The sequence below is a fragment of the Mastacembelus armatus genome, chromosome 11, assembly GCF_900324485.2.
Source record: "Mastacembelus armatus chromosome 11, fMasArm1.2, whole genome shotgun sequence".
NCBI lineage: Eukaryota > Metazoa > Chordata > Actinopteri > Synbranchiformes > Mastacembelidae > Mastacembelus > Mastacembelus armatus.
In genome coordinates this window covers 5,345,054-5,372,810 of record NC_046643.1, presented here as the reverse complement: position 1 = coordinate 5,372,810, position 27,757 = coordinate 5,345,054, and the positions used below count along the sequence as shown (strand labels likewise).

The window sequence follows — 27,757 nt, the reverse complement described above, 5'->3', positions numbered from 1 at the left end:
AACCATTTTATGTGAAAATGGCATCCGTTAAAACCTTTACCAGAAATCCATAAAGTCTTTTTGGATATCTTAAAAGGAATTTTGACTAGTCAAAAGTCATTTAAGATATCTACAGTGCATTTTTCACTAGTCAGAACTCAATTTTCAGATGTCTACAATTGAATTGTGACTAGTAATATATGCATTTTCGATATCCAAAAAGATATTTAAGAGATCTCATACATGTGCTATATTTCAGATAACTGGGTAACTGGAATTATGACTAGTAAAAAGTGTATTAAATATATCTATAATTTGACTTTTGACTAGTCAAATTCAATTGTAGATATCTAAAAGTGGGCAGCACAGTGGCCTGGGTTTGCAAAATTTAAACCAGATGATGGATGGATGGATAGATGGATGGATAGATGGATGGATGGATACAGCTTTATATCCTCCTTATCTAGTCTGATGCTCCACTACAGCGACATGGAGAGAAGCTGGAAGCCGCAGGCACTGGAGCTGTACCTTTTTTATTCTGATCATTGGTAAAACACTTCTCATGTCCTACAGCTCATCTAGATTTTACAAAGCCCTATGTTGTGGCTGTGTGTGTTTCGGTCTCGCTCTCTTTCCCTCTCTCTCTCTCTCTCTCTCTCTCTCTCTCTCTCTCTCTCTCTGTCTTTTTTTTTTTTTTTTTTTTGGTCTAGATTATTTTATACGGAAGCCACTCCCTCCCACATTACTATCGGGAAATCCTGCGTGTCTTCCTGAAGGTCCTAGTATATAAAAGGATCAGGTGTGTGGCTGAACCTTCTTGTCTGACCCGGAGCTCCCTACAGTGGGATATATATCTTTACCCTACGGAATAGACGCGGATTTTTATTTTCTGTGGGAAACAGGTAAGAGATAAACAGAGCCATAGGATTGTATTCTTACTGAATACTGTATTGTTATATGATGTATTGGGAACTGAGACATTAAATTGAAATATTTTTTATTCGTTGTTATCTAATGAGCTCTGGCTTTTTGCTATCACTTTAATGAATTAGTCTTAATAGTTCATAGCATCGTCGGTATTTGTTAGAGCCATAATGTTTTAGGGACTGTTATGTGATGTTTTATGTTAAGGCAGCTCTAATTTATAGGGAGTGTTTTGTATGAATGACCCAGACCGCCATAGCCGTGACACCTGGGGTACACCCGCTCCTAACCTGTAGTCACCCCACATGAAGTCCCTCAGCCGCGCGTTTCAGGACGGGAGGTAAAAGTCAGATCCTCTAAACAATGAGATGCTTCATCAACACGCGCAGGACAGGGTAGTGCTCTGCATCGTCGGGAATCAAACTGTAACAGAGACAGTGCGCCCTCGTGTTGTTTACTCACCACACCTGTGATGTAAGCTTTTGTTCCATTGCAAGGCTAATTTCACAAGCCAAACATGTAACTGCGTTTAAAGGCCATTTATTCGTGTGAAGCGTGTCTGTGTCGTTATACAGTACGTATACGTTTTCCATTAGCCTATATATACATACACACACATACACACACATACACGTATATATTGGGTTGGTTTAGTTTAGTTACAGATGCACACTGAGGAAAAGAGGAGGAAGGAAACAGGATCACTCCTGCGATACTGGACAATGAACTATTAACTTTATTTGTTACTGAGTTACTCTGAGTAACAAGTATGAGACCACTGGACATGAATGAGTGCTATTTTAGCTGTTTTACCTGAAAGGTTGCCTCTCCTTTCCAGCAGGGGGCAGTAAATCCCTAGTAGACAAAACAACATACTGGATGACAAGACGAATAGAGCTACAATACATTTCTGCGCAGTTGTTACCCTGTCTTGACTTACATTGCCCAGATCATCAGCAATCTCTCTGTTCTTCAAATATTATATAGATATTTATATATTATATAGACATCATCAGATTTTTCCTGGGCTCAGAATAAAATCCACACTGTCAGTCTTTATAACACTGGGACAACTGTCACAGTCCAGTCAGGTTTTTAAAAAAAATGTGAGGTTTTAAAACTGGACTAAATGTAAACATGTTTGAAACTAGGCTACATATGGTCCTAATGTTTTAACAGCATTTCAGTTTCTATGTTTAAAATTTACTACATGTTGAAATCTAGTCATTCAGTTCTGCTGAGCGATAAATGTAGTTAGTCATCTTTGAAGCTTTGTCATCTGTAAAACCATCAGACAGTCACAGGTCAGTAAATCCATCTGTCTCTGTCTCTGCCGTGTTTCAGCTCAATAAATATACTGAAATTATAATGTACTGTACAGGTGGATTTCAGCACTTTATCATCCAAAACAATTTAGTCCTTTAGCTTAATCATCAGAAGAGATGGTGGTGATGGACAGGCTGACAGATGAGGTTAGACAGGAATCTGCATGGACCATGATGTTTGCAGATGACATTGTCACCTGTAGTGAGAGCAGGGAGCAGGTGGAGGAAAACCTAGAGAGGTGGAGGTTTGCTTTGGAAACACAGAGTACATGTGTGGAAATGAGAGGGACTCAAGTAGAGCGGTGAGGTTACAGGGAGTAGAGGTGAAGAAGGTGGAGGATTTTAAGTACCTAGGGTCAACAGTCCAGAGCAACGGAGAGTGTGGAAAAGAAGTGAAGAGACGTGTGCAAGCAGGTTGGAACAGGTGGAGGAAAGTGTCAGGTGTGATGTGTGACAAAAGAGTGTCAGCAAGAATGAAAGGAAAGGTGGACAAGACAGTGGTGAGACCAGCAATGTTGTCTGGTTTAGAGACAGTGGCACTGAGACAAAGACAGGAGGCAGAGCTGGAGGTAGCAGAGCTGAAGATGTTGAGGTTCTCTCTGGGAGTGACGAGGATGGATAGGATCAGGAATGAGGACATCAGAGGGACAGCTCATGTTAGATGTTTTGGAGAAAAAGCCAGGGAAGCCAGATTGAGATGGTTTGGACATGTTCAGAGGAGGGACAGTGAATACATTGGTAAAAGGATGCTGAGGTTAGAGCTGCCAGGAAGGAGGCCTAGAGGAAGACCAAAGAGCAGGTTCTTGGATGTAGTGAAGGAGGACATGAGGATAGTTGGTGTGGGTGAGGAGGATACAGAGGATAGGGTTAAATGGAGGCAGATGATTCGCTGTGGAGACCCCTGAAGGGAGCAGCCAAAAGGAAAAGATCTTAATCATCAGAAGATTAGTTGACAAAAATGCTGTGAACATTTTAGGGTTTTCTGTAGTGAAGAGCACTAACCCACTGGGGTCAGTATTTGATGCTCATTGCAGCAGCTCCTGTCATGCATTTGACATAGTCCATAAAGGGAGGTCTGTTTTAGGAGGAGTGTGGTGGATATGGACATTAGAAAACACTGGACCTTCCTACAGGGAAGAGGTTTTATGAGGTTTTCTTTGTCTTTGTCTTTGTTTACAGATTTAAGCAGTCCAGATGATAACAAATAGGAAGCTACTCACTTTCCTGCTGTGTGCAACTGGCATCAGTGTGTTTTTCAGTACACATGATCGAAGGAGGTTTCCAAAGATCTTCTCCTTGCAGCAAAACACAAGCGTCTGTGCTTGTGAGAAATGTTTATCAGAGGATGAACTGTTGGAATTCAATGAAACTGTGGAACCATTTTTGTCAGCAAACTTCAGACTTTCAGAGGATGATTTCGACTGGTGGAAGGTAAGTTACCATCTTGCAAGAAAACTTGTTTCTCTGTAGTGTAGCCTACATCAGGGTCAGGAGGGCAAATACAGTCCTCCTTCATTGTGGTTGTTTGTGTTCCTTTAATAATACAACCTATAACCGTACACTGGCATGTTTGGTATGTCAGAACTTACAGGATGAAAACCGCAACTTTAGCACCTACAGAGCAACAGTGGACATGCTGTTTAAGATCTTCCCACCCAGTCCAAAGATCACAGAACCCAGCCCAGACCGTTGCAGGTCTTGTGCTGTAGTGGGGAACTCTGGTAACTTGAAAGGATCACACTATGGGCCTCTCATAGATTTCCAAGATGTCATCATAAGGTACATTTCAGCCAAATTAATCAAATTAATCTTTGGCTACTTTTGAACATTTATTAGATTCAGAGGCCTAAACAGTGTCTTTCACTCTATACTAGAAGGCACAATTCATGTAACCACTTGTACTGTATTGCATGTACTTGCATTGTATTGTATTTCTGCTGAGGACAGTAAATCTTGAAATCTCTTCTTCTGTGTTCTTTAGAATGAATGCTGGCCAGACTAAGGGTTATGAAGTAGACGTTGGGAACAGGACAACTCATCATATCATGTATCCAGAGAGTGCCATAGACTTGGACAATACCACTCATCTTGTGTTGTTTCCTTTCAAGATAATGGATTTTGAGTGGCTCATTAAAGCATTAACTACAGGATTCAATGGCACGTGAGTCATTATTTGTATTATTTTGTAGATTATACATGTGATTATTTTTCCCCATTTGTGTCTAGACCGTTTCCAACGTTAAATTAACCCTTTAACTCCTCCTCAACTCTTTTATCTTAGTGGGGATGTTAAAGAGTTAATTTGATTTGATTTATGTTTGGTTCTGTCTCCTACAGCTCATATATGCCAGTAAAATCAAACATCACGGCTAACAAGGATTTGGTGAGTATTGTTTTACTTGTGCTGAGTTATAATAAAAAACATTTGTTCATAAAAATTGTTCTAAAGGCTAATTCTGCTTAACAGGTAATGGTGATCAATCCAGGTTTCATAAGGCATGTCCATGAGATGTGGCTGCAGAATAAGGGCAAGTATCCATCCACTGGCTTTATGGCTGTGGTTCTTGCCCTGCACATTTGTGATGAGGTGAGTTTTTAAATTAGAGTTTCCTTATGACTGACACCAAATTGTTGTTAATAACTGATGACTGATGGAAAAAGTGAGTAATCTTGTGCCCTGTGATGGACTGGTGACCTGTCCAGGGTGTACCCCTGCCTTTCACCCAAAGAGAGCTGGGATAGGCTCCAGCAGATCCCTGTGAGCCTAAATAGGAATAAGCAGGTATAGATGATGGATGGATGGATGGAAGGATGGAGTAATCTTGTGACATTTAGCAACATTCTATCCAGATTTTGTCCAAAGTTCTAGACAAAATAATTCAAAAGCGCAACAAAATATGTTCCTAATCTTCCAAAATTATCCACAGTAGTAGTTTCTGATCTCATTTCCTTTTTTGTTGTGTCAGTTTGTCTTCTAAAATATGTGATCATTGCAAAACTATCACCTCTATGATCAGGGCTACGCAACACTCCAAAACCCCATGCTTAAAGAGTTCGATTGGGTCAAGTTATCCAGTTTTCCACATGCCACATATACCTTTACATAGTAATTCCTCATGTACAGTATCTTGTGATCATGAAGAGAGCCTTTCCTAAAGTATAAGAAAAACTCCACAATCCTTGTTTGGTGGAATAAAGTTTATCTAATAATACCTCAGCATGCATGTACACTCCCTCTGGCTTCTGAGAGACAACTGTATAGTTTGCATGGTCACAGGACATTCTTCTTGGGAAAATGTTTTAGGCACATGACAACTGAACAATCAGTACTATTGTGCTATTGTTCTGGTGAAGACATTTGAATGAGACCTCTTGATGCTTTTCAGCAACATGCAGTTAGGGGTAATTTAGTAGTAGCTTGTTAATAACAGGTCATGAAGAATTTGAGAAGTGTTCAAGTTCAGAGGGGAGAATTGTTTTTTTTAAATCCCATTGAAATGTGTCGAGAGTCAGGTAACCATTTCAATAGAAGCCCTGTGTGTTAAAGGGTGTTTGACCTGGGCTCTGCAAAGGGTATTAAGGCTGTGCCATTGTAAATATATTGGGCCCTTTGACAGGTTATACTATTTTCTAACAGTGACCTGATGTACCTTTAAACTCCTTGCACATTCTCACCCAAACAAGCAGGAGATATCTGGAGACAAGGTCTTATATCTGCATCATATCAGCTTGGTTAACCACCATGACTTAATAGTTTCAGTAAAATGCTACAGCCCACACAGTAATCCAGCTGTCATCACTGTGTGCATAGTGTGATGGTTTTATTCTTGTTTTTCTAGGTCCATGTGTTTGGTTATGGAGCAGACAATGATGGGAACTGGAGTCATTATTGGGAAAAACTCAAAGACAAAAACTTAAAAACTGGAATACATCCTGGACATTTTGAATATGAAGTTATCCAGCAACTAGCTGAAAATCATACACTAAAGTTTTATTCAGGGTGGTGATTTTTCTCTGTGTATTGGAAGTATTCAAACCTTGAAAGAAAACTGGACAACATAAGATGGGCCTAAGCAAAGGTGTTGTTTTTCATATGGAAGATAGGGACATGTACCTATCAGTATTGTGGGTGGGCAGATATTGTCTTACTAATAACTGAGAACCTTTGTTTGCACCTCGATCTGCTAGTGTATATAGTTTTATTTTTATTATATAAATAAATAAATAAATAATTACAGTATATCCTATCTAGCGGTTGAGTCATGGCAACTGAACTTCTAGTTTTTTAAGTCGAAACGTTTCACTAATCCAAGTAGCTTTATCAGTCTGAGAGAAAGCTTGTAGTAAACTCACATTTATCTCTCAGGTTGGTTTCACTCCACCCCTAGCCCAAATAGGCTCATTAGGTGAACTATGTAAATGGCGTTAGAGTCGTTAGACCCACACTCCTGAGTTGGTTTCACTTCACACCTGGGCTGAATAGGCTCGTTAGGTGAACAATAGACATGAGCACAGGTGAGCACCTGAACTGAGATACAATGCTATACCTGCTTCAGGCTCGAGGTGAGGGGTTTACACTTTGGGAGGGAGGGAACAATAATTTCAAAAATAACAGGAAAGTGACCTGATATACAAGTAGCACAAATTTCTGTAATGGAGATCTAGATGGCAAGGTGTATAATGCACCCTTAGATATGGCACTTAGATATGACAGAGTTGTCTAGAAATGGGTAAACTAAATGAATTGAACATCATTTTTATTTTGCTTTAGTTTGGTTTAAATATACAGTAGTTAAAAACAATTAGAGCAGTGGTTCCATTGCAGTATTTTAGTTTAGATTTCTGCACAATGTCACAGATGCAGTAGAGGATGGGAGAACAAGTATTAAAATAAGGTTGTAGATCACCTATACATTCTAGAGGCAATGGCTTGACATTATGACGCGTCAACTCCTGTTAATAAGGTTTTGGCTTTAAGCAGGTCAAGCTAGCTTTTTAAAAAAGGTGGCATGAAATACCACTTTTTGGCATGATAAAATCAGTTCTCTGATGTCTTAAGAAGACCAAGAGTCCGACCCACGGCAAGACAAGGCTCCCAAACCATTTCGGCCATCCCAGCTTCAACAGAATATTTGTTAGGTACAAATGTCACTGAGCATTTGGGTTTTGAATGTAGCTGTATTATCCAGTAGCAGTGCATACTTCTTGGGAGTGTAGAATATAACCAAGGCACACAAGGAATAACATTTAATTGTACTTTATTGTTACAAAAACAATTCAAGCAATAGTCTCCTGTGTCCTGTTTCGGTGGCCTTTAAAACTGAACACACACAGGTACTCTGTTTTACTGCACTTTGGATGAAGTTAACTGATAAATGAAAAAAACCTATTTATGTAATTTAAATACAAGATTATATTATATATATATATATATATATATATATATATATATATTGTTTGCTATTCTAAATAGTGTTTGTTATTGTGCTTATAATAAAGTTGTTTTTTTATTTTTATAAAGTATGTGTTTCATCATTTTAGAAATTTACAAGCTGATATAACTTACTGAAGATTCATGAAATTAATAGATGATTAATCAAAATATCTAATGTAGTGGATGTTAACAGAAATTCAATCCGAACACAGCAAAGACCCTCTGCAGAAATGTAATCTCCAAGTAATAAGGTAAAATCAGAAGTTTGGGTCAGTCTGATAGCCTGATATAGTGTCACGGTTCCCCTTTGGGACTTCCTGCTGGGGACCTTTACTCTGAAGAGACTTCCTTTTCCCTCGCACTGGTCCCCAATAGCTTCATCTAATTGATTTCACCTGTGTCTCATCACCTTTTGTGTTCTCCCTATATATACGTCTCTCTTTCCTTTGCTCTGTGCTGAAGCATTAGTTTGCGTAAGCCTAGCCTAGTATTTATATTAGTTTGTGTGGTATGCGACCATCTCATTCGGTCTTTTCTAGTTTCCCGTCTCATTTGGTGACTTTCAGTTTTTCCCGTTTCATTCGGCTTTGTGTTTTGTGTTTTTTCCCTCTCCTGGTGATCCCAGGAGAAGTAATAAATACTTTGAGTCCAGCATTTGGGTCCTACCTCTCCTTCTTCGCTCCTGCACCCCGCACCAACACCTGACATATAGTCATGGTATTAAAAAGGTATCATATCATTTTAGCACAAAAACAAGTGCTTTTCAAGATATACACTCAACAACAAATGCCAAAACGTCCAGTATTGTTGTAGTACTTGTTTTGCTAATCTTTATACCGTACATTACATGTAAACATAACGTTAAAGGATCAGTGTAACAGCCAGCAGAGCAGTGCTGAAACAGTATAGTGACAAACACATTACATGACGTTACATGCATTAGCTGTGATGGAATTATCTTTTATAATGAATGCTAAAGGACACTATTTACCTGTACATTAATGCTGTGGAAGGACTTACCATTAATATAATCGCCTCCATTTACAGAGGAAGCCACAACAGGGATATGAGTCCTACCTGTGCTGCCGTGGAAACCCTAAAATATACTAATTGATTTGTGCATAACGTCTCAAAACTGATATATAATGTCCACTTATAAACACAAAGAGCTACTGAAAGAATTTGTTCTGAGTTTAGAGTATGTCCACAAGAAGTCATATGGGATATGTAAGGGCTGAGGATATCATGAAGAGGTGTACTGACAGAAAAACGGTGTCACTCATAAATATAGTCTCCAGGAAAAGAAAAGATGTCCACACAGGGTTTGATTACCTGCGGTAACTTACTAAGAGTCGATCTGAACCTGCTTAGTGAAACCGAAAACCTTGAGTATCCCTCATCTCAGGGTTAACAAACACTGGGTTTTCACTAAACCTGCTTTCTGAAACAGGCCCCTGATTCCTCTACTTCAGTCACTATCTTGTTTTTAAATAAACATTGGAAAACTCAATCTCTTTGTCAAGCTTCTTTCCTTAGCTCAAGCACAAAAACCCTTCAACCCTAAGAAGACTTGTTCAGACATAAATGTGCATAAACAGACAGTAGATTAAATACTACTGATGTCTATCAGCTAGTTTCAGTCATAGCGTGTTACTGGATTTCCCAGATTGTTGGTACTGATCTTTCAGAAGCAGTTTGGTTGGGGTGAGTGGATAGAGGAGAGAGAAAAGAACAGCAACAATAAACAACAAATAGACACTGCAGGTTGGTGGGACCAGTAACTGCACATCAGCGATATACAGCTCCAGGACCAGGGACACCTGCAGAAGGTACAGAGAGAGAGAGAGGGAGAGGGAGAGAGAGAGCACAAACTAGGGGAGAGAGAGAGCACAAGGTTAGTGAGATTCAGTGGTGGAATATACATGTGAGGGGGGAGGAGAGGAGGAGAGGGGAAGGGAAGGGAGGATGAGGAGCTCAGTGCACCGATGGTCCTCAGGCAGTCTAGGCCTATAGCAGCATAACTAACTAAGGGATGGTTCAGCGTTGCCTGAAGCCAGCCCTAACTATATGCTTTGTCAAAGAGGAAGGTTTTAAGTCTAGCCTTAAAAGTACAGAGAGTGTCTGCCTCCTGAACCCAGGCTGAGAGCTGGTTCCACAGGAGAGGAGCTTGATAGCTAAAGGCTCTGCCTCCCAGTCTGCTTTTGAGAACTCTGGGAACCACAAGTAGGCCTGCACTCTGAGAGCGAAGTGGTCTATTGGGATAATATGGTACTATGAGGTCTTTAAGGTATGAAGGAACTTGATTATGAAGGGATTTGTATGTGAGAAGAAGGATTTTAAATGCTATTCTGGATTTTACAGGGAGCCAATGAAGAGAAGCCAATATAGGAGAAATATGATCTCTCTTGCTAGTTCCTGTCAGGACTCTGGCTGCAGCATTCTGGATTAACTGGAGGCTTTTTATGGAGATACTGGGACATCCAGATAGTAATGAGTTACAGTAATCTAGCCTTGAGGTAACAAATACATGGACTAGTTTTTCTAAATCATTTTGAGACAGGATGTTCCTAATTTTGGAAATGTTGCGCAGGTGAAAGAAGGCAGTTCTAGAGATTTGTTTTATGTGTGAGTTAAAGGACATGTCCTGGTCAAAAATAACTCCAAGGTTTTTCACAGTAGTGCTGGAGGCCAGGGCTATGCCATCTAGAGTAGCTATAATTTTAGAAAAGTTATTTCGGAGGTTTTTAGGCCCAAATACAATAACTTCTGTTTTCTCTGAATTTCAAAGTAGGAAGTCACTGGCTGCTTGCAGCCCAACACATCAGTTTTAATGGTAACAGAAAAAGGGAGGTGATTTCCCACAGACATCTGGGCCCTTATCAAATAGGCAAGGTTAGAACAAACTGTTCTCACTGAGAGCAACAATTATATTTCCACAATACACAATAGGCCCTATTCAGAAGTGTTTCAGTTAATAATAATAATACTAATAATAATAATAATAATACTTTTATTTATAAGGCACTTTAGGAACAGCAAGAGCTGACACAAAGTGCCGTACACAAAAACAAACAGGAAACAAATATATATAAAACAAGAATAAATAAGAATGATAAAAGTAGGTTAAAAGTTTTATAAAATAAAAACAGTAAAAAACAGTCCATAATCAATCCATCACACCGGTCCAAAGGCTTGGGTATACAAATAGGTTTTAAGTTCTACTTTGAATGTGGGTAATGTAGGGACTTGTCTAATGTGCAAAGGCAAATTGTTCCACAGCCTCGAGGCAGCAATAGAGAAAGCTCCATCTCCACGGAGCTTCCTCCTCGTTTTTGGTACGTCAAGAAGCTGGAGGTCGGCTGATCTAAGAGAGCGCCTAGGAGTTCAGTAAGATAAGATGGGGCAAGGCCATTTAAAGATTTAAAAACAAATAATAAAACATTAAAATGAACCCTAAAAGACACTGGCAGCCAATGGAGTGCAGCCAGGTTAGGTGTGATGTGCTTGTTTTTTCGCGTTCCAGTTAAAAGGCAAGCCACCGCATTTTGGACCAGCTGGAGACATGAAAGGGATGCCTGACTAACCCCAAGATACAGAGCATTACAGTAATCAAGGCGTGGTGTAACAAAGACATGGATGACTAGCTCAAAGTGCTGCATTGTATGGCAAGCCGTTTGAGCATAAATTAGATATCCTTGATATCAGATGTTCATTTCACATACTAGTTCAGTCTTTATCAGAACTAGTTCGACGTTTGATTGCACTAGTTGGACATGTGATTGCACTAGTTGAACAAGAACCCTTACTAGTCATGCTTTCGCAGCAACTAGTGGCATTTCTGTCCAGCTAGTTCCAAGACAAGCCTTACTATCAATGCCAGTCACTGCACTAGTCGGACCAAAGTTCCAACTAGTCAGCTTTTTGATGTACTAGTGGCCCTCTGGACAACACTAGTAAGGATAAAAGTCCTACTAGTTAACTAGTGTGCTGAAAGAACTGTGACAAGTTCATTGGGACAAGCTCACCAGGAGCCCTTCGAACGAGAGCGGGACTCAGAGCCGGAAAGCCGAGGCGGGGGATTTTTTCCGGTCAACGTCTGTCTGACGGACAGACATCGAAACACTTTACATCTCCACGGTAATCAAAGCTGCAGTTGTAAACACAGACACACTTATCAAGATGTACCGAGACACAAAAACGCAGACAGAGAGAGAGTCACTTGCTGACTAGTCAACTAGTGCCAACTAGTCAACTAGTTAATGTTTATTGGTTCTTACTAGTTCACTAGTGAGATTCAAATATTTACTGGTTTACTGTAAATATCAAAATGTCTACTAGTTCCACTAGTGGGGATCATTTTAGCCTTACTTGTTAACTAGTTAAACACACGTGTAACAAAGTGCAACAAAAAGACCAACATGTTAAACAAATATCTCACTAGTTGCACATAGTCGCTCACTAGTGCCAATAAATGCTAAACTAGCTAAAGAAAAGGCCCAACATGTAGGAAAAATGTCTGACACATTCAGTCATAGTCTGAACATGTCTGATACAGACTTTCACTACTGAGACAAAATGACTTCCACTAGTTAACTAGTGAGGAGAACATCATTGTCACTAGTCAACTAGTTATTTCATTTGGACCTTACTAGCTCACTAGTAACAGATTGTGTGTTAAACTAGTTAACAAGTAAGGCCAAAATGATCCCCACCTGTGGAACTAGTGGACATTTTGGTATTTACTAGTAAACTAGTAAACATTTGAATCTCACTAGTGAAATAGTAAGAATTAATAAACCTTGAATTGTTAACTTGTCAGCATTTACGCCTTGACTGTTTAATATGTAAGCTGTGACAGGCATTCACTAGGTAACTAGGTGCAGTTCCTCAGGCCTGCATGTTAACTAGTGCGCAACATGCAGATGAAGTGGTCGGGATAATGACAAAATCCTTCATTCTGATTTGTTAGCACTTTTAATTTTGGAATAGAGAGCTAATTAAAAGCCTTAATGCCCACCAGCCCACCCCCTCATTAGCATTTTGTGCTACTAGTTAACTAGTGAGCATTTGGGCTTTCACTAGTTCAACTAGTGAACATTTTGAAACGTACTAGTTAATTAGTTACATGAAAATGTAACTAGTGTAGTTTTAACCTCACAAGTTAACTAGTATATTCTTTAGCATCACTAGTTAACTAGTAAGGCCTAGAGGTTTTAACTAGTTAACTAGTGTGCATGTTGGCCCTCACTAGTTCACTAGTGAGGATTTAGGCTTTCACTAATGAACTAGTGCAGACAAATGCTGGTCACTAGTTCACTAGTGAGCCAAACTCATGCTTGACTTGTAAACTTGTCACAGTTCTTTCAGCCCACTAGTTAACTAGTAGGACTTTTATCTTTGCTAGTGTTGTCCAGAGGGCCACTAGTACATCAAAAATCTGACTAGTTGGGACTTTGGTCCGACTAGTGCAGTGACTGGCATTGATAGTAAGGCTTTTCTTGGAACTAGCTGGACAGAGATGCCACTAGTTGCTGAGAAAGCGTGACTAGTAAGAGTTCTTGTTCAACTAGTGCAGTCACATGTCCAACTAGTGTAATCAATCAATCAATCAAAATAAACCTGGGTATCATCTGCATAACAATGGAACGATATGCCATGTTGTCTGAAGATGAAACCCAGAGGAAGCAAGTAGAGGGAAAAAAGTAAACGCCCCAAAACTGAACCCTGGGAAACCCTGGAGGACAGAGGAGCAGAGGAGGATTCAAAGCAGGCAAGACCCACAGAGAAAGTTCTAGCTGCCAGGTAAGATCTAAACCACTCCAATGCAAGACCATGGATACCCACAACATCATGCAGGCGAGAAATCAAAATGTGATGGTCAACTGTGTCAAAGGCAGCAGATAAATAGAAAAGAATAAGAACCACAAAATCGCCAGTATCAGAACAAATGAAAATATCATTAAAAACCTTAATTAAAGGTGACTCTGTGCTGTGGTGTGGTTTAAAACCGGATTGAAACATCTCTAGGATCTCATGCTCATCCAAAAACGCTTTCAATTGAGCATACACAACTTTTTCTAAAACCTTTGAAAAAAACAGTAGTCTAGAAATAGGTCTATATTTAGCCAGCACAGATGGATCAAGACTAGGTTTCTTTATACACGGTAGAGACCTAAAGGTGGCAACCGTATCCACAAAAAACTGGAGAGACAGCAGGCTCAATTTGTGGCATTTTTTTGGTGTTTTTTCATGTTTGTTTTTTTTATGCACATTTTGTCTTCATTTTGTTACAGCCATCTGTTGTGGCTCTTCCGGGTGCCACGGCAGATGCCGGAAGTGCCACTACAGATGCCATGGCATTTTAAGAGGTGCCATGGCATTTTAAGAGGTGCCATGGCATTTTAAGAGGCCATGGCATTTTAAGAGGTGCCACTACAGATGCCATGGCATTTTAAGAGGTGCCATGGCATTTCAAGAGATGCCATGGCATTTTAAGAGGCCATGGCATTTTAAGAGGTGCCATGGCATTTTAAGAGGTGCCATGGCATTTTAAGAGGCCATGGCATTTTAAGAGGTGCCACTACAGATGCCATGGCATTTTAAGAGGTGCCATGGCATTTCAAGAGATGCCACGGCATTTTAAGAGGCCATGGCATTTTAAGAGGTGCCACTACAGATGCCATGGCCTTTCAAGAGGTGCCATGGCATTTTAAGAGGTGCCACGGCATTTCAAGAGGTGCCACGGCATTTTAAGAGGCCATGGCATTTCAAGAGGTGCCACTACAGATGCCACGACATTTTAAGAGGTGCCACTGCGAATGCCACGGATTTTAAGAGGTGCCACGGCATTTTAAGAGGTGCCACTACAGATGCCACGGTATTTTAAGAGGTGCCGCTGTATTTTGGCACTAGTTAACCACTCGTGGTGCCGCTGTATTTTGGCACTAGTTAACCACTCGTGGTGCCGCTGTATTTTGCGCAGTGTTAGCGGCACCAGAAGTGGCAGCCGGAGATGCCACTGGCATTTTTATTGACACCCCATGTTGCGGTAGCAGTCACACTGTTATTGTCCTCTTTTAAACTAAATAAGAAATGCAAAGGCACATTTCACTATATAACCTTAATATAACTTTGTTTATGTAGCCTATTTCCACGCCTCCTCCCCGATGGTTTTCCTGTTGTTAAGGTGACACTCACGTCTGGACTGTGTTAAAGATGGCATACGCTGCAATGTTTTCTGTGATTTGTTTTATTGTCAATATTTGAAGCGACATGATATTGAAAGTGCTAATACAGAAATAGATTGCTGTATGACTTCTTAACCAGTAGGTGGTGCTGTAGTAAAAATATAGCAATGCGAGGTTAGAGTTTGATGCTTAAAATAAGACAAGGATCAAACAGTACATTTTTTTATACAGTGTAGACCAGGCTACGCTTTTCTTGTCTTCTCAGCAGTCAACACATGAATTAAATGCAATAAGTTATGTTTTTCCTCTGTTTTCCATATGAAAGTATAATTGTCATTTATTATGATCTTTGAATTTTTCGTCTACACTTCATTTCTGTATTTTCTGTTGTGTGCTGTTAAGTTATGAATGTTTATCTTTATATGACTTCAGTTTATATAGGACTAATATGTGTATTAGCCTATAGCCTATGATTATTATTCCCTGGTGTTTTAATGTGGGTATTGCAATCATCAGTCCAAAAAACATCATCTTGTGACCAGCATATACTATCAAAGATTATGTCACTTTGTACAAGACAATACACCGGCAGCTCAGTAGCCACATACATGTCAACTGGACTAGCATCTTAATTACAGCGGTAGCTATTTTAGTGTTATATACAGACAAATGGAGCGGCATCAGAGCTAACGTACAGACGTATGGGCATTTCAAGAGCACTGGGTGCCGCCAACTATTGGCAGAATGCCAAAATGCCGTGGTATATATAGTGGCACCTCTTAAAATGCCGTGGTATATATAGTGGCACCTCTTAAAATGCCGTGATATATATAGTGGCACTTCTTAAAATGGATTATATATGTATATGTAGTGGCACTTCTTAAAATGCCGTGGCAGATGTGGTGGCACTTCCGGCATCTGCCGTGGCACCCGGAAGTGCCACAACAGATGCCACTACTCGCTGCCACTGCCACAGATTGAGCCTGGCCCTGCTGAAAAACTGAACGAAGTCATTACATAACTCAACAGAAGCTTCTAAGCAGGTAGACTGTGGACCATGAAAAACAGAATCAATAGTATTAAAAGGCACGCGTAAGTTTTAACAGTTCGAGGAAATAATATTTGAGAAATGTAGCCTGCTGGCCTCTTTAACATTGTTCTGATAGTTATGCCAGCAGGCCTTCCATATTTGGAGAGACACTCGCAGTTTGTCCTTTCTCCACGTACGTTCAAGCTTTGCGACACTCTCGCCTGAGAGTAGTGATGGGCGATACCGCAAAATTTGGTATCGATCCGATACCAAGTAACTACAGGGCCAGTATCGACGATACCGATACTTTTTGCACCTTAAAGGAAAATCATTGCACAGTATTGATTAATATCTTTATTGCAATGGCAACATGAATAATGCTCATGAACATAAATACTTGTTTAAATGCTAATAATAAAATGATAATAAATTAGATCAATAAGTAAATTAAATACAAATTTGAGAATATATATATTTTAAATTATAATAAATAAAATTCAAATTAATACAAAATAAAATTTCTTACATTGAAAGATCATAGTGCTCAAGAGCCTGTAAAACAAAACAGTAAATATTTAACAGTAAAACTTCATCTTCATCCTCAGCTAGATAACAGCTAGATAAGGTACACTATCATTTAGCAGCTAGATAACATCATTCATTCATTCACACAATGCTTCTTTTTCTGTCTCTCTCCATGCTACCGTGCCTCTCAGCACTGAGACGGAGGAGGTCCGTAATACTTCCTTCCACAGTGTATGACTGGCTCTGTAAGGCTCTGACATCTGATTGGCTGCCATAATCATGTGATACGGAAGACCATTTAAAATACGCTTGGGCTGGTTTTCACACATCCAAAACTCTCAGAAGTGAAAACTAATTGCACGTTTTTTATTAGGAGTGGTATCAAGTGATACTTAAGAAAGTATTGACTCCAAAGTATCGACCAGCGGGTATGGAAGTATCGATTCCAGAGAGTCGATATTTCTATCCCTACCTGAGAGCCCAGGTTCCCTTGTTGAGCCAGGGGTCAGATTTTATTTTAGGCCGCTTGGTCATAAACAGGGTCACAGAATCCAGGACAGACAGGCAGGAGGAATAAAACCAGGTAGTTAAGTTGTCAGAGTGAGCGGAGATGGAGGCTGGAAAACCCCACCTCAAACAAAACCGGTATATGATCAGAAAATACTGGGTCGCCAATCTCCAAGTTGAACACGGGCAGGCCAAAAGAAAAAAAACAAGGTCCAACGTATTGCCTTGTTTGTGAGTAGGGCCAATAACAGACTGCACCAAATTAAAAGAATCAACAATATTTACGAAGTCTCTCACCAAGGGTTTATCGGGGCAACACACATGAATATTAAAATCTCCAAGAATGAGGACACTGTCGTAATTCGGCATAATCTCAGATAAGAAGTCAGAAAAGTCATTAATAAAATCTTTATTATATCTAGGAGGCCGATAGATGACAGCACACGGATTAGACTGACCGATTTCAATAACGGCCAGTTCAAAACTGTGAAATGTAGATAAAAAGGAAGGCTGCTTGCATTTAAAGTCCTCCTTAAAAACAATCAACATACCTCCTCTGCCTGAAGGCCTTGGAAAATTAAACTAGCCACAGCCACAAAAATTCAAAAAGAGCCATGGAGTCTTTGACTGTAAGCCATGTTTCAGTCATGAAGAAGAAATCCATGTTATGTTATCTCTGGACAAAGCTGCTTCTTTAACTCACTCTCTTGAGCTCACTTTATACACTCAACTGCTAAAAACCAACAAATCTACATGAGCATTATTGATGCAGTATCAGCATGCTGCTATTCTAAGAGGCTCACCTTATTGGCATGTTAGTCTACATGATACACTAAAATAGTATGTGACCAAAAAACATCAGCAGAGAAAGTCACACAGTGTCACTTCTAGGTTGCATGCAAAATGCAAAGAAGGATTTACAGCATGTCTGTACTTACTGCGACATTGTGGTGTGGCTAAAGCACCACACTGCCAAAGTCGACTGTTCATTCCTGGGAATTCTGCCTGCTGATCAGAAATTTCTTTCCTCTTGCCTCACCTGCCTGATTTATTTATTTATTTTCATCTTGTTCCAGGTAAGATAATTATAAAATATATCTTAACACATGTAAATTGATGGTGGGACTACCTGGCATACAGTGACACAACGTAATATTTTTATATGTTGACTGCTCACATCCACAATAAAAGAAATGTTAATTATTAAATCTGAATCAATTAAGGTAATCATTCTGGGCTATGGACATATTTTACACTTCAAAACTTGACTGCTGGCACAAAGCAGCTTAAGAATTAAATCATATTTTAATAGATCCAATTGTAAATGTAAAATAGTCACTGAAAATATTTTTCAGTTTATTGATTTATCATGCAAAACTGAATATATTGGGGAACCTTTTAAACTCGTTTGCAATTTTTGTGTTCTTGCATGTTGTATAGCAGGAGAAAAAAAAACATAGCAAGACCTTTTGCATTGCATTTACATTTTCCTCTTGACTCTGTGTTTTGTCAGCAAAAATTCTGCCTCATGTTTCTTGTTGCCATTTTTGGGCAGGACTCTGTTGCAAAAGTGATATTGTATCTCAAGAGACATTCCTGATAGAATAAAGGTTAAACATATTGTTCTTCCCTAGAGAGACAGTATTGCATATTCAGATTTGATTCTGACTACAATAACCTTTTGAACATGGTTATTTTCAACAGAACAACATATAATATAATATATATATATTATATATGCTGGAATCATTTTATGGTTTTACTGTTGTATTCTCAATTAAACCACTCTAACTGTCATTTAATTTACAAGGGCTCCACCAAACAGGAGTCTGACAAATATTATCTCACCATTTAGACATTTTTGACATTTTCTCACAAAGTCTGAGATATTCTTTTGTGTCAGTAATAATGAAAGAACAACAAGTGGAACCCTGTAAATTATAGACTTGGTTATGAATCACAAAGTATTTTGAGTTGCATGTTGTATTCTTTTCCATTTACTAGACTCTTAATTTTATGATCCCTCTACCCAAGGGTGCCTGTAAAATAACAAGCATGGCAGCTAATGTGTGAACAATGTGTAAATAGATTCTTATAGCCAGATGTGGTTGTACTGTCACACAGCCCTTGTTTGTGCTTTTTGTTTTTATGGCTCTGTTATCATCCTGACCTTTCTGTCCACTGTCAGTTCCAATCCAGTCCCTTGGTGTCACCAGGTTTTCCCTCTGACTCTGCCCTACACGTCTACCTTCCATTACACCTGCCTCCACTTACTTCATTAGATCCCTTGGTACATATACTAGTCTGATTCCTCTCTTTCTTTGCCAGGTTAACTGGTGGGCTGAGCATAGCTTTTTTTGCTCTCTTTAAGCCTCAGTTTCCTAGTCCTCATTTTCCAAGCATTTGGACTGTTTCTCTGGTTTTGGATTAAAAGTAAGCCTTGTATTTACCCCTAGTGGTGAATAAATGTGCAAATCTGCGGTCTGCATGCAGTCTACATTTCAGTCTCTCTATTTCCTTATTGGAATCACGATAGAAACAACAGACTATAGAAACAATATTGTGAGCAGTTGTTTCCATCCTTTTGTGCGCTGTTTCCAGATGAGATCAGTTTTCTTCCACATGCTCTGTGCAAATTGATAATAATGAAGGAATCACTCAGGTTTTAATTCCACTATCAAAACTAAACTATACTTTTACAGTTGTAATGCTGTGATTTATTTGTGACATATTTTCTCATCCATATATAGACTTAACTTTTTATTTCATTATATCCACAGACTGGATCTGTTCTTCCTTCACGATGCTTTCCACTTTCAAAAAATACACAGCCCACTTGTCCCTGCTCTGCATCATAACAGTGGGTCTGTTTTCCAGCTATTTTTGGAATTTGTCTTCATATGTCGTCATCCCCAAGAAGTTGAGTCTTTGTTCCTGTGACAAATGTTTAACAAAAGGTGATTCGTGGTTTAGGGAATTAATCAACTCATCTCCTAAGCCCTTTTTGTCAGCAAAAGATCCAATCTCAGAGGATGTGTTTAACTGGTGGAGGGTGAGTGACAACTTATCTTTTAAAGACACACAACAAATATCCTGCTTCTGTTTCCCTGTTGATTGTTCTGTCTCTCACTGCAGAAAGGTCTGCACCTGTTTTGGGTCCTCTGCACGGGTTTTCTGTTGCCTTTCTAAATAAATGGAAACCTCTGGGCTGTCCTACTGCAGAAAGAATCTGCTGATGGTCAGAGGTGTTCCTTGACTGAGAAACAGCTTTTTAACCTGTCAGAGAATTGGTCAAATCTATTTAAGCAAATACATGCTGGACAGATCACCTTCTATCACAGGGCTGACACACAGAGACAGACAAAATACCCACAGAGACAGACAAAATACCCACATTTACACCTGCAGAGGCAATTAACCTAACCCCAAACTGCATGTGTTTGGACACTGGGAGGAAGCCAGAGTACCTGGAGAAAACCCACACAGGCTCAGGGAGAACACATAAAGTCCACACAGAAAGACCTTGAGTTCGATCCACGAACCTTCTTGCTGTGAGGCAATGATGCTAACCACTGCCCCACATATTTTAAGTTATTTTGTTAGTAATATTTCTGTAAGGCTTTTGATACAGGGCTGACTTGTAACAGTCTTTTTTTACACTGTGCTGCCACTTTTGCTAAAGTGAACTATCTGAGTTCTGCCTTTTTTATTTTATCATTACTCATTGCAATATTAGAAAGTGATCCACTGTCAAAAATGCCAGAAATGATTGTTGTCCTGTCATGTGGTCAGTGCTGACCTTTAATTTCATGACAAATGGTGATAGAATTATAGAATTGTTATTTGTTTTTCTGTGTTTTATCAGCGCCTACAGTCAGAACGTCACAGCTTCACTTTCTACAATGCAACAGTGGAAAAGCTGTTTAAGATCTTCAGACCCATCCCAGATGTTGCAGAAGTCAGTCCAGACCGCTGCAGGTCTTGTGCTGTGGTGGGAAATTCTGGTAATTTGAGGAAATCACACTATGGACCTCTGATAGATTTTCACGATATTGTAATAAGGTAAAAAAAAAAATCTGACTTCTCTGAGTTTATAATCTCCAACTTACTTAACATTACATAAAAAAAGTAATATTTTAACATTGATGCTGACACTGGGACAATTTCTGGACAAATCTTCAGTGTACTTTCTCTAATAAGTTGCAATGCCAGCTACATATTCAGGAATTTGACACAATGTGAACTTTGGTCACTGTATATTTGTTCTTCTATTGTACACTATGTTAATTTTAAAGCTGTATCCCTGTGTACCATGTAGAATGAACCGTGGCCGTACCAAAGGCTTTGAGACAGACGTTGGGACCAAAACAACTCATCACGTCATGTATCCAGAGAGTGTGACAAGTTTAGACAACACCACTCATCTTGTGCTGTTTCCATTCAAGATAAAAGACTTACTGTGGCTTCTGAAGACCTTCGATCCACAGTAGGTGTACAACACTGCTCTGTATCTATCTTTGAAAAAGTATTTCTGTATTTGTGCACAAACACAATTATGACTACAGCTTAAAATGCAATGAATTTTTTTTTTAGCTCATATGTCCAACTGCCTCTTCTCAACAGACAACCAAACCTAAAATCTCTCGATTCTATTTTATTTTTTCTAAACTGTGCAGAAAAATAATTTTTAGTGCCAATATTTTTAATAAAGTTTAACTTTAATCATATAGTGTTATATCATATATAGCAATTTGTGCTTGGTAATCTATTTATTCTTTTCAAATTAATGTTACCTCCAACAGGAAAACTAGTGCTGTAAACTCAAAGAGCAGAGCTAACAAGGATATGGTGAGTACTTCAAATGATTTTGCATAAACGTTGGAAATGTATATATCTATGTCATCAAGTAATAAAAATGTATTGTACATTGTCTATAGAAAACTCTTAAATGTCAGGACTAAATCTGATCCATAACAGGTGATGATCCTCAATCCAGCTTTCATGAAATATGTTCATGAAAGCTGGCTCAAAAAGAAAGGCAGATATCCATCCACTGGCTTCCTGACTTTGGCTTTTAGCATCCAGATTTGTGATGAGGTAGGTTCACATTCAGACAACAAATGTTTTCATTAATAGGTTAGGAAATATTGATGTGCTGGTTAAGAACATGAAGAAGGATGCTTAAAAGTTTTAAATAAAAAAGATTCAAAATGAAAAAAACTCTTTCAATAGAATAAAGTAGGACCAGGCTTGATTTGGGCCTCCTCTATCCAATCACCCCAACCACGTGAGAGAAAAGTTCAACAAAAATAAAAAACAAATACACAGTGTGCAGGAGAGTAGAGGAATGGAGCTCAGTAAATTATGGGAAGTCCTCAGACAGTCTAGGCCTATAGCAGCATAACTAAGAGATGTTCAGGGTCACCTGACTCAGCCCTAACTATACGGTTTGTCAAAAGGAAAGTTGTAAGTCTTTAAAAGTATACAGGGTGTCTGTGCACACACACAGTAGTGAACACACAAACACACCGTGCACACACACTCGGAGCAGTGGGCAGACAGTGCTGCGCCCGGGGAGCAGTTGGGGGTCCGGTGCCTTGCTCAAGGGTCTCACCTCAGTCATGGTATTGAGGGTGGACAGGGCGCTACAGAGAGTGTCTGCCTCCTGAACCCAGACTGGGAGCTGGTTCCACAGGAGAGGAGCTTCACAGCTAAAGGCTCTGCCTCTCATTCTGCTTTTGGAAACTCTGGGAACCACAAGTAGACCTGCACTCTGAGAGTAAAGTGTAATATTTTGATACTCAGGTCCTACAGAGACAAAGGTTGACCATCATGGGCTTTGTAAGGTGAAGGACTTTAAATTCTAGATTTATCCCAGATATGTTGCTTGTTTTGGCAAAATTGCACTGGCAAATAGAGGCTGTTCCAGAGATTTGTTTTGGGTTCAAGGCTTTTGATTGTCGTTTTGACCATGTATAGTCAATGCAGTGCATAGTGAATTAAAACAACATTCTTCAGCAGCCTGGCTACTAAGAAAACAATGCAAATTCTACAACAAATATTTGGGTATACAAAAACTAGGAAATGTTGATGTGCTGGCAAAGAAAATAGAATCATGAAAATCAGAATAATGCTTAAAAATGTAAATTAAAAAATGCCAAATTCAAAATGTTAAAATAAAAGATTCTCTGCAAATCTTAGAAGAAAAACATTGCCAAAAATACAACTGTCATGCCAATAAATATGTAGCTGGAGCCAGCTACTTCAGGCATATTTCTAAAAATGATGAAGTATTTCCTTAAGGTTTGATTATGTTTAGGCAAACTATAGCAAGAGTGAAATGCTCAAAAGGCATATGAAATTCAGTGTATTCAATTATATGTTTTTACTGCCAAACCACAATAAAAATCATCTCAAGGTCTTTACATACTAAGGTCACATTATTACAATATATTAGTGTAGATCCAATAAATCCCTCTCTAGTAAGCATTTGACAGTGGTGAGGAGGAAAACAAGTCCTTTTAAACAGAATAAAGGAGAACCAGACTCAATGTAGGCAGAGAAAATAACAGCAACAACAAACAAAGTAGAGGTTGGTGGGGCCAGTAACTGCACATCAGCAATATGCAGCTCCAGTATGAGGGACACCTGCAGAAGGTACAGAGAGAGAGAAAGAGGACAGAGAAAGAGAGAAAGGACACAATATGGGAGAGAGAAGGCATAAAGTTAGTGACATTCAATGGTGGAATATACATGGGAGGAGAGGAGAGGTGAGTTGAGGTGCAGTGCTCAGCGAATATAGGGAATCCTCAGACAGTCTAGGCCTATAGCAGAATAACTAAGGGATGTTCAGGGTCACCTGAAGCCAGCCCTAACTTAACATAACTTAATTCCCATACTAGTCCCACCATGGGGAAATTCTATTACCATCCAAAGTGCACACACACAGTAGTGAACACACAAACACACCGTGCACACACACCCGGAGCAGTGGGCAGCCAGTGCTGCGCCCGGGGAGCAGTTGGGGGTCCGGTGCCTTGCTCAAGGGTCTCACTTCATTCATGGTATTGAGGGCGGACAGGGCGCTACAGAGAGTGTCTGCCTCCTGAACCCAGACTGGGAGCTGGTTCCACAGGAGAGGAGCTTGATAGCTAAAGGCTCTGCCTCTCATTCTGCTTTTGGAAACTCTGGGAACCACAAGCAGACCTGCACTCTGAGAGTAAAGTGTAATAATATGATGCTATCAGGTCCTACAGAGACAAAGGTTGACCATCATGGGCTTTGTAAGGTGAAAAATTCTAGATTTTGCAGGTAGCCAGTGAAGAGAATACACTGCATAAAAAATATAATCTCTGTTACTAGTTCTTGTCAGAACTCTGGCTGCAGCTTTTTGGATTAACTGGAGGCCTTTTATGGTGTTACTGGTCAGAATTACAGCCTGTAAGAAATAAATAATGAATGGATTAGTTTTTGTGATCATTTAGAAACAGGATGTTTCTTATTTTGGCAAAATTGCACTGGCAAAACCAGGCTGTTCCAGAGATTTGTTTTGGGTTCAAGGTTCAAGGCCTTGTACAGTCTGCATTGACCATGTACAGTCAATGCAGTGTATAGTCAATTAAAACAATATTCCTCAGAAGCCTGGCTACTAATAAAACAATGCAAATTCTACAACAAATATTTGGGTATACAAAAACTACATAAGACAGACAACTGCACAGATAAAAGCAGTGCAGTCAACATACAAGACAAAGGACATTTAAGGACAGTGCAGCACCGACCAATAAAGGGACGTAGTGAGAAGGTGCAAAGCAAAGTACCAAAATACACATATTATGAAATGTAACATTGACACAAAAGGCTGTTACTACCCCTGCCGAAGCAATATTAAGACAATACAGCACAGCAGGAAGTAGTACTGTATTCCACTATTATAATGGTAAGATACCAAAGTGCAACCTCTACAGCAGTTCTATCTATCCCAAGAATATTTGATTTTAGCTGGAGAAAGAATTCCAGTGTGTTAGACTCCTGGATGAGTCAAACATTTAGATTCATAATATGTAATATAAATATTATTTGGATTTGCACTACATACTTGTAAGTCTACATCAGTAAATATAGTTCTTACATATTTCTTCAATTTAGTGCTATAAAACCTTTTAAAATGTAGAAACAGTGCTTTATGTTGTATGTGTATGGTATAAGGCATAATTGCTTTTTTTCAGGTGAGCGTATATGGATTTGGAGCAGACAGAGATGGAAACTGGAACCATTACTTTGAAGTACTGAAAAACAAAAAACTGAGAACTGGACCTCACGCAGGAATACATGAATATGAAGTTATTAAACGACTAGAGAGGATGCAAAAAATCCAGTTTTTTAAAGGGTGGTAACTGTTTCTCTTTTTTGTGTCACTTCCGTCTGTCAGCTATATTAACATAAGCATCACAAAGTCCTTGTGTTTTAGCCTTGTTGATTGAATCTTCAAATTCATATTTGGTGGAGATATTTTGTGACCTTCATTGTTGATTGCAGAAAATAAAACCTTGCTGTACAAAGTGTTTATTGTCCATCATTACATTTACTTTACTGACTAAACTAAGTAACAGGCAATCCATTGTGTTTTCAGTTACAATATCCATCCATCCATCCATCATCTATACCCACTTATTCCAATTTAGGGACACTGGGATCTGATGGAGCCTATCCTAGCTCTCTTTGGGTGAAAGGCAGAGGTACACAGTATATAGACACCATCTGATGGGTCACTGTTGTATATATGTATACATATATATATATATATATATATATCAGATGGTGTCTATATAAACAATGGACATGAACATGGAAATGTTTTAACTTCAAAAATCAAACATTTTTAAGTCAAGTCAGGTGGTTGAAACCAGTAGGTGGCCAGCTGTGAACATGAGGTATAAAAATACAAGACTGACATCTAGTGGTGAGTGTATCCTATGTGCTGCACTTTTACTCTGTGTTGAAAGTTTTTCACTTTTGTTACACACACCTCTATCTTATTTGCTGTGGTTGAATTGCTGAGATCCTTTATTTCAATAAAAATAAAAATACCAGTGTAAAAATATACTTAGTTACAAGTAAAAGTCCTGCATTGAGAATTTTACTCAAGTAGAAGTAATAGTGGAGCAAATTTAAATCGTATATGCTTATAATTTGAAGTACTTTATTTCTGGGTAGCTTAGGAATTTCCCACCAGGGATCAATAATGTTTATAGTTATACAGTATTAATGTTATTCTGAAATGTAGTGAAGTGAAGGCATGAAGTAGCAGAAAATGGAAATACCACAAAAGTCCAAACATCTCAATAATTGTACTAAATAATTTAGTTTATAAGTACTTAGCTACTTTCCAGCACTGCTTATTTTGACAATAAATACAAAGATCACTACTGTCCCATTGCCAGTCATGTGTAAGTATACATCTATTTAGCCAAATAACATGTCATAGCATGGTAAGAATTTTATGTAAAACAAATGTTTAATGGATTCACAGAAAATTATCAGTTCAAAAGTCTAAAAGATATGTGATAATAAAACATGCAAATTATGATTATAATAAAACATGCAAATTATGATTATAAAATCTAAGATCTTGAATAAATATATTCTTAGCTTTACAAACTATTTAAAACTGTACACAGCTAAAACGCACATCAATTCATCTAAATCGTGAAGTTTTTAAGGCTTCATAATTTTTCTTAGCTACAGCAGCACATAAATCACAAATATGACACCACACTGGCCAAACCCACTCTGCATCACAGTCAATTAAGTGGTGCACTGGAGTAATGCCTGCAAATTGTGGTAAAATAAAAAAGTGATAAAACTCATCTTTTTACTCTGACTCTTGCTGATTAATGAATGAATCCAGAAATTAGACTGCTCTGTTGGCCCGATACCAAAGCCTCTATTTATAGAACTCTATTCAGGAGGTCAACATGAGAGAAAGAACAGGAAATCTGACGGAGCTCTTTAACCGTGTACACCAGTGCTGTTGTCTATTTATAGTGGCAGCCTGTGCCCTCATTATTTCCCATAACACTCTTTTATTTAATAATGTTTTGATATCTTTCACTTACAGTATATGTTAGGTTATCCAGCCTCTTGAATCACATTAACAGTAGTGCTGAGTAGTATTTACACAAAGCACACTATCAGACAAGGAAAATGAAACAGATCTTGTTTTGAAATCACCCTTTTAAAGCAGTCTTGTATAGTTTTCACACCAGCATTAACATGAACATTCAATATCATTACACAACAAGCAACCTCTCTCTTTGGCAAGACCTGCTGTAAAATAAAGCTTCTTTCGTTGTGCCTGAGGAGGAACATAGCATTATCACACTATTTCAAATGCCATAGAATGTGATGAACATAGTCTAAACTTCATATTTATTGTTTATTAAATTATTTAACTTAATTTCAAGGCCTAGAGCAACTGTCTTTAAAATGTCTTCAAATTTTTATTTTGTCTTTCAAACAGTAGTGAAGTCCAATTTACTGGTATGAAATTAAGTACACAAAATAAGATGGCATATGATACAATACACATGGCATTGCTGTTTAGTCTATCTACTTAACATACAGATTTTTTTGGCACTGGACATGATACATCTGTGATGTATAAATTTGCTCTGGATACCCCTCACTCTGCTTGTCTAACATCTAAGTGTCACTTCCAGCCAGTTCAAGTAAACAACCTTCTCTCAGCCTGTGCTGCAGATGATTACAGCTGAGTGTAGGATGTTTACATGAACTGAGTCTGAACATCTGTTATTGAGGATATATACTACTCCAAAGCAAAGTT

General features: G+C 38.8%; 2 protein-coding genes across 2 annotated transcripts; both read left to right on the top strand.

Moving 5' to 3' along the window:
* The first annotated feature begins 743 nt into the window (after window positions 1–743).
* LOC113126964 (CMP-N-acetylneuraminate-beta-galactosamide-alpha-2,3-sialyltransferase 1-like) lies at window positions 744–8,199 on the top strand. The gene is made up of 7 exons (XM_026301126.2): window positions 744–881; window positions 3,408–3,659; window positions 3,811–4,007; window positions 4,210–4,389; window positions 4,566–4,611; window positions 4,696–4,815; window positions 6,068–8,199. The coding sequence occupies exons 2-7, from the start codon at window positions 3,423–3,425 to the stop codon at window positions 6,233–6,235; spliced, it is 948 nt and encodes a 315-aa protein (XP_026156911.1). The 5' UTR covers window positions 744–881; window positions 3,408–3,422; the 3' UTR covers window positions 6,236–8,199.
* A 7,608-nt stretch (window positions 8,200–15,807) lies between these two features.
* Window positions 15,808–25,393, top strand: LOC113126811 (CMP-N-acetylneuraminate-beta-galactosamide-alpha-2,3-sialyltransferase 1-like). The gene is made up of 7 exons (XM_026300967.2): window positions 15,808–15,892; window positions 19,692–19,963; window positions 20,777–20,973; window positions 21,230–21,397; window positions 21,714–21,759; window positions 21,889–22,008; window positions 25,140–25,393. Exons 2-7 carry the CDS (start codon window positions 19,715–19,717, stop codon window positions 25,305–25,307), a joined length of 948 nt encoding a protein of 315 aa, XP_026156752.1. The 5' UTR covers window positions 15,808–15,892; window positions 19,692–19,714; the 3' UTR covers window positions 25,308–25,393.
* Window positions 25,394–27,757: the final 2,364 nt, after the last annotated feature.

What these genes read in the sequence shown, in the direction of transcription:
- LOC113126811 (XM_026300967.2), top strand. Translation starts at nt 19,715, where the DNA reads ATGCTTTCCACTTTCAAAAAATACACAGCCCACTTGTCCCTGCTCTGC. An exon ending in TTTCACGATATTGTAATAAG is followed by an intron (nt 20,974 to 21,229) that starts GTAAAAAAAAAA and finishes TGTACCATGTAG; the next exon opens with AATGAACCGTGGCCGTACCA. An exon ending in GCAGAGCTAACAAGGATATG is followed by an intron (nt 21,760 to 21,888) that starts GTGAGTACTTCA and finishes GATCCATAACAG; the next exon opens with GTGATGATCCTCAATCCAGC.
- LOC113126964 (XM_026301126.2), top strand. Translation starts at nt 3,423, where the DNA reads ATGATAACAAATAGGAAGCTACTCACTTTCCTGCTGTGTGCAACTGGC. An exon ending in ATGATTTCGACTGGTGGAAG is followed by an intron (nt 3,660 to 3,810) that starts GTAAGTTACCAT and finishes TTGGTATGTCAG; the next exon opens with AACTTACAGGATGAAAACCG. An exon ending in CCCTGCACATTTGTGATGAG is followed by an intron (nt 4,816 to 6,067) that starts GTGAGTTTTTAA and finishes TTGTTTTTCTAG; the next exon opens with GTCCATGTGTTTGGTTATGG.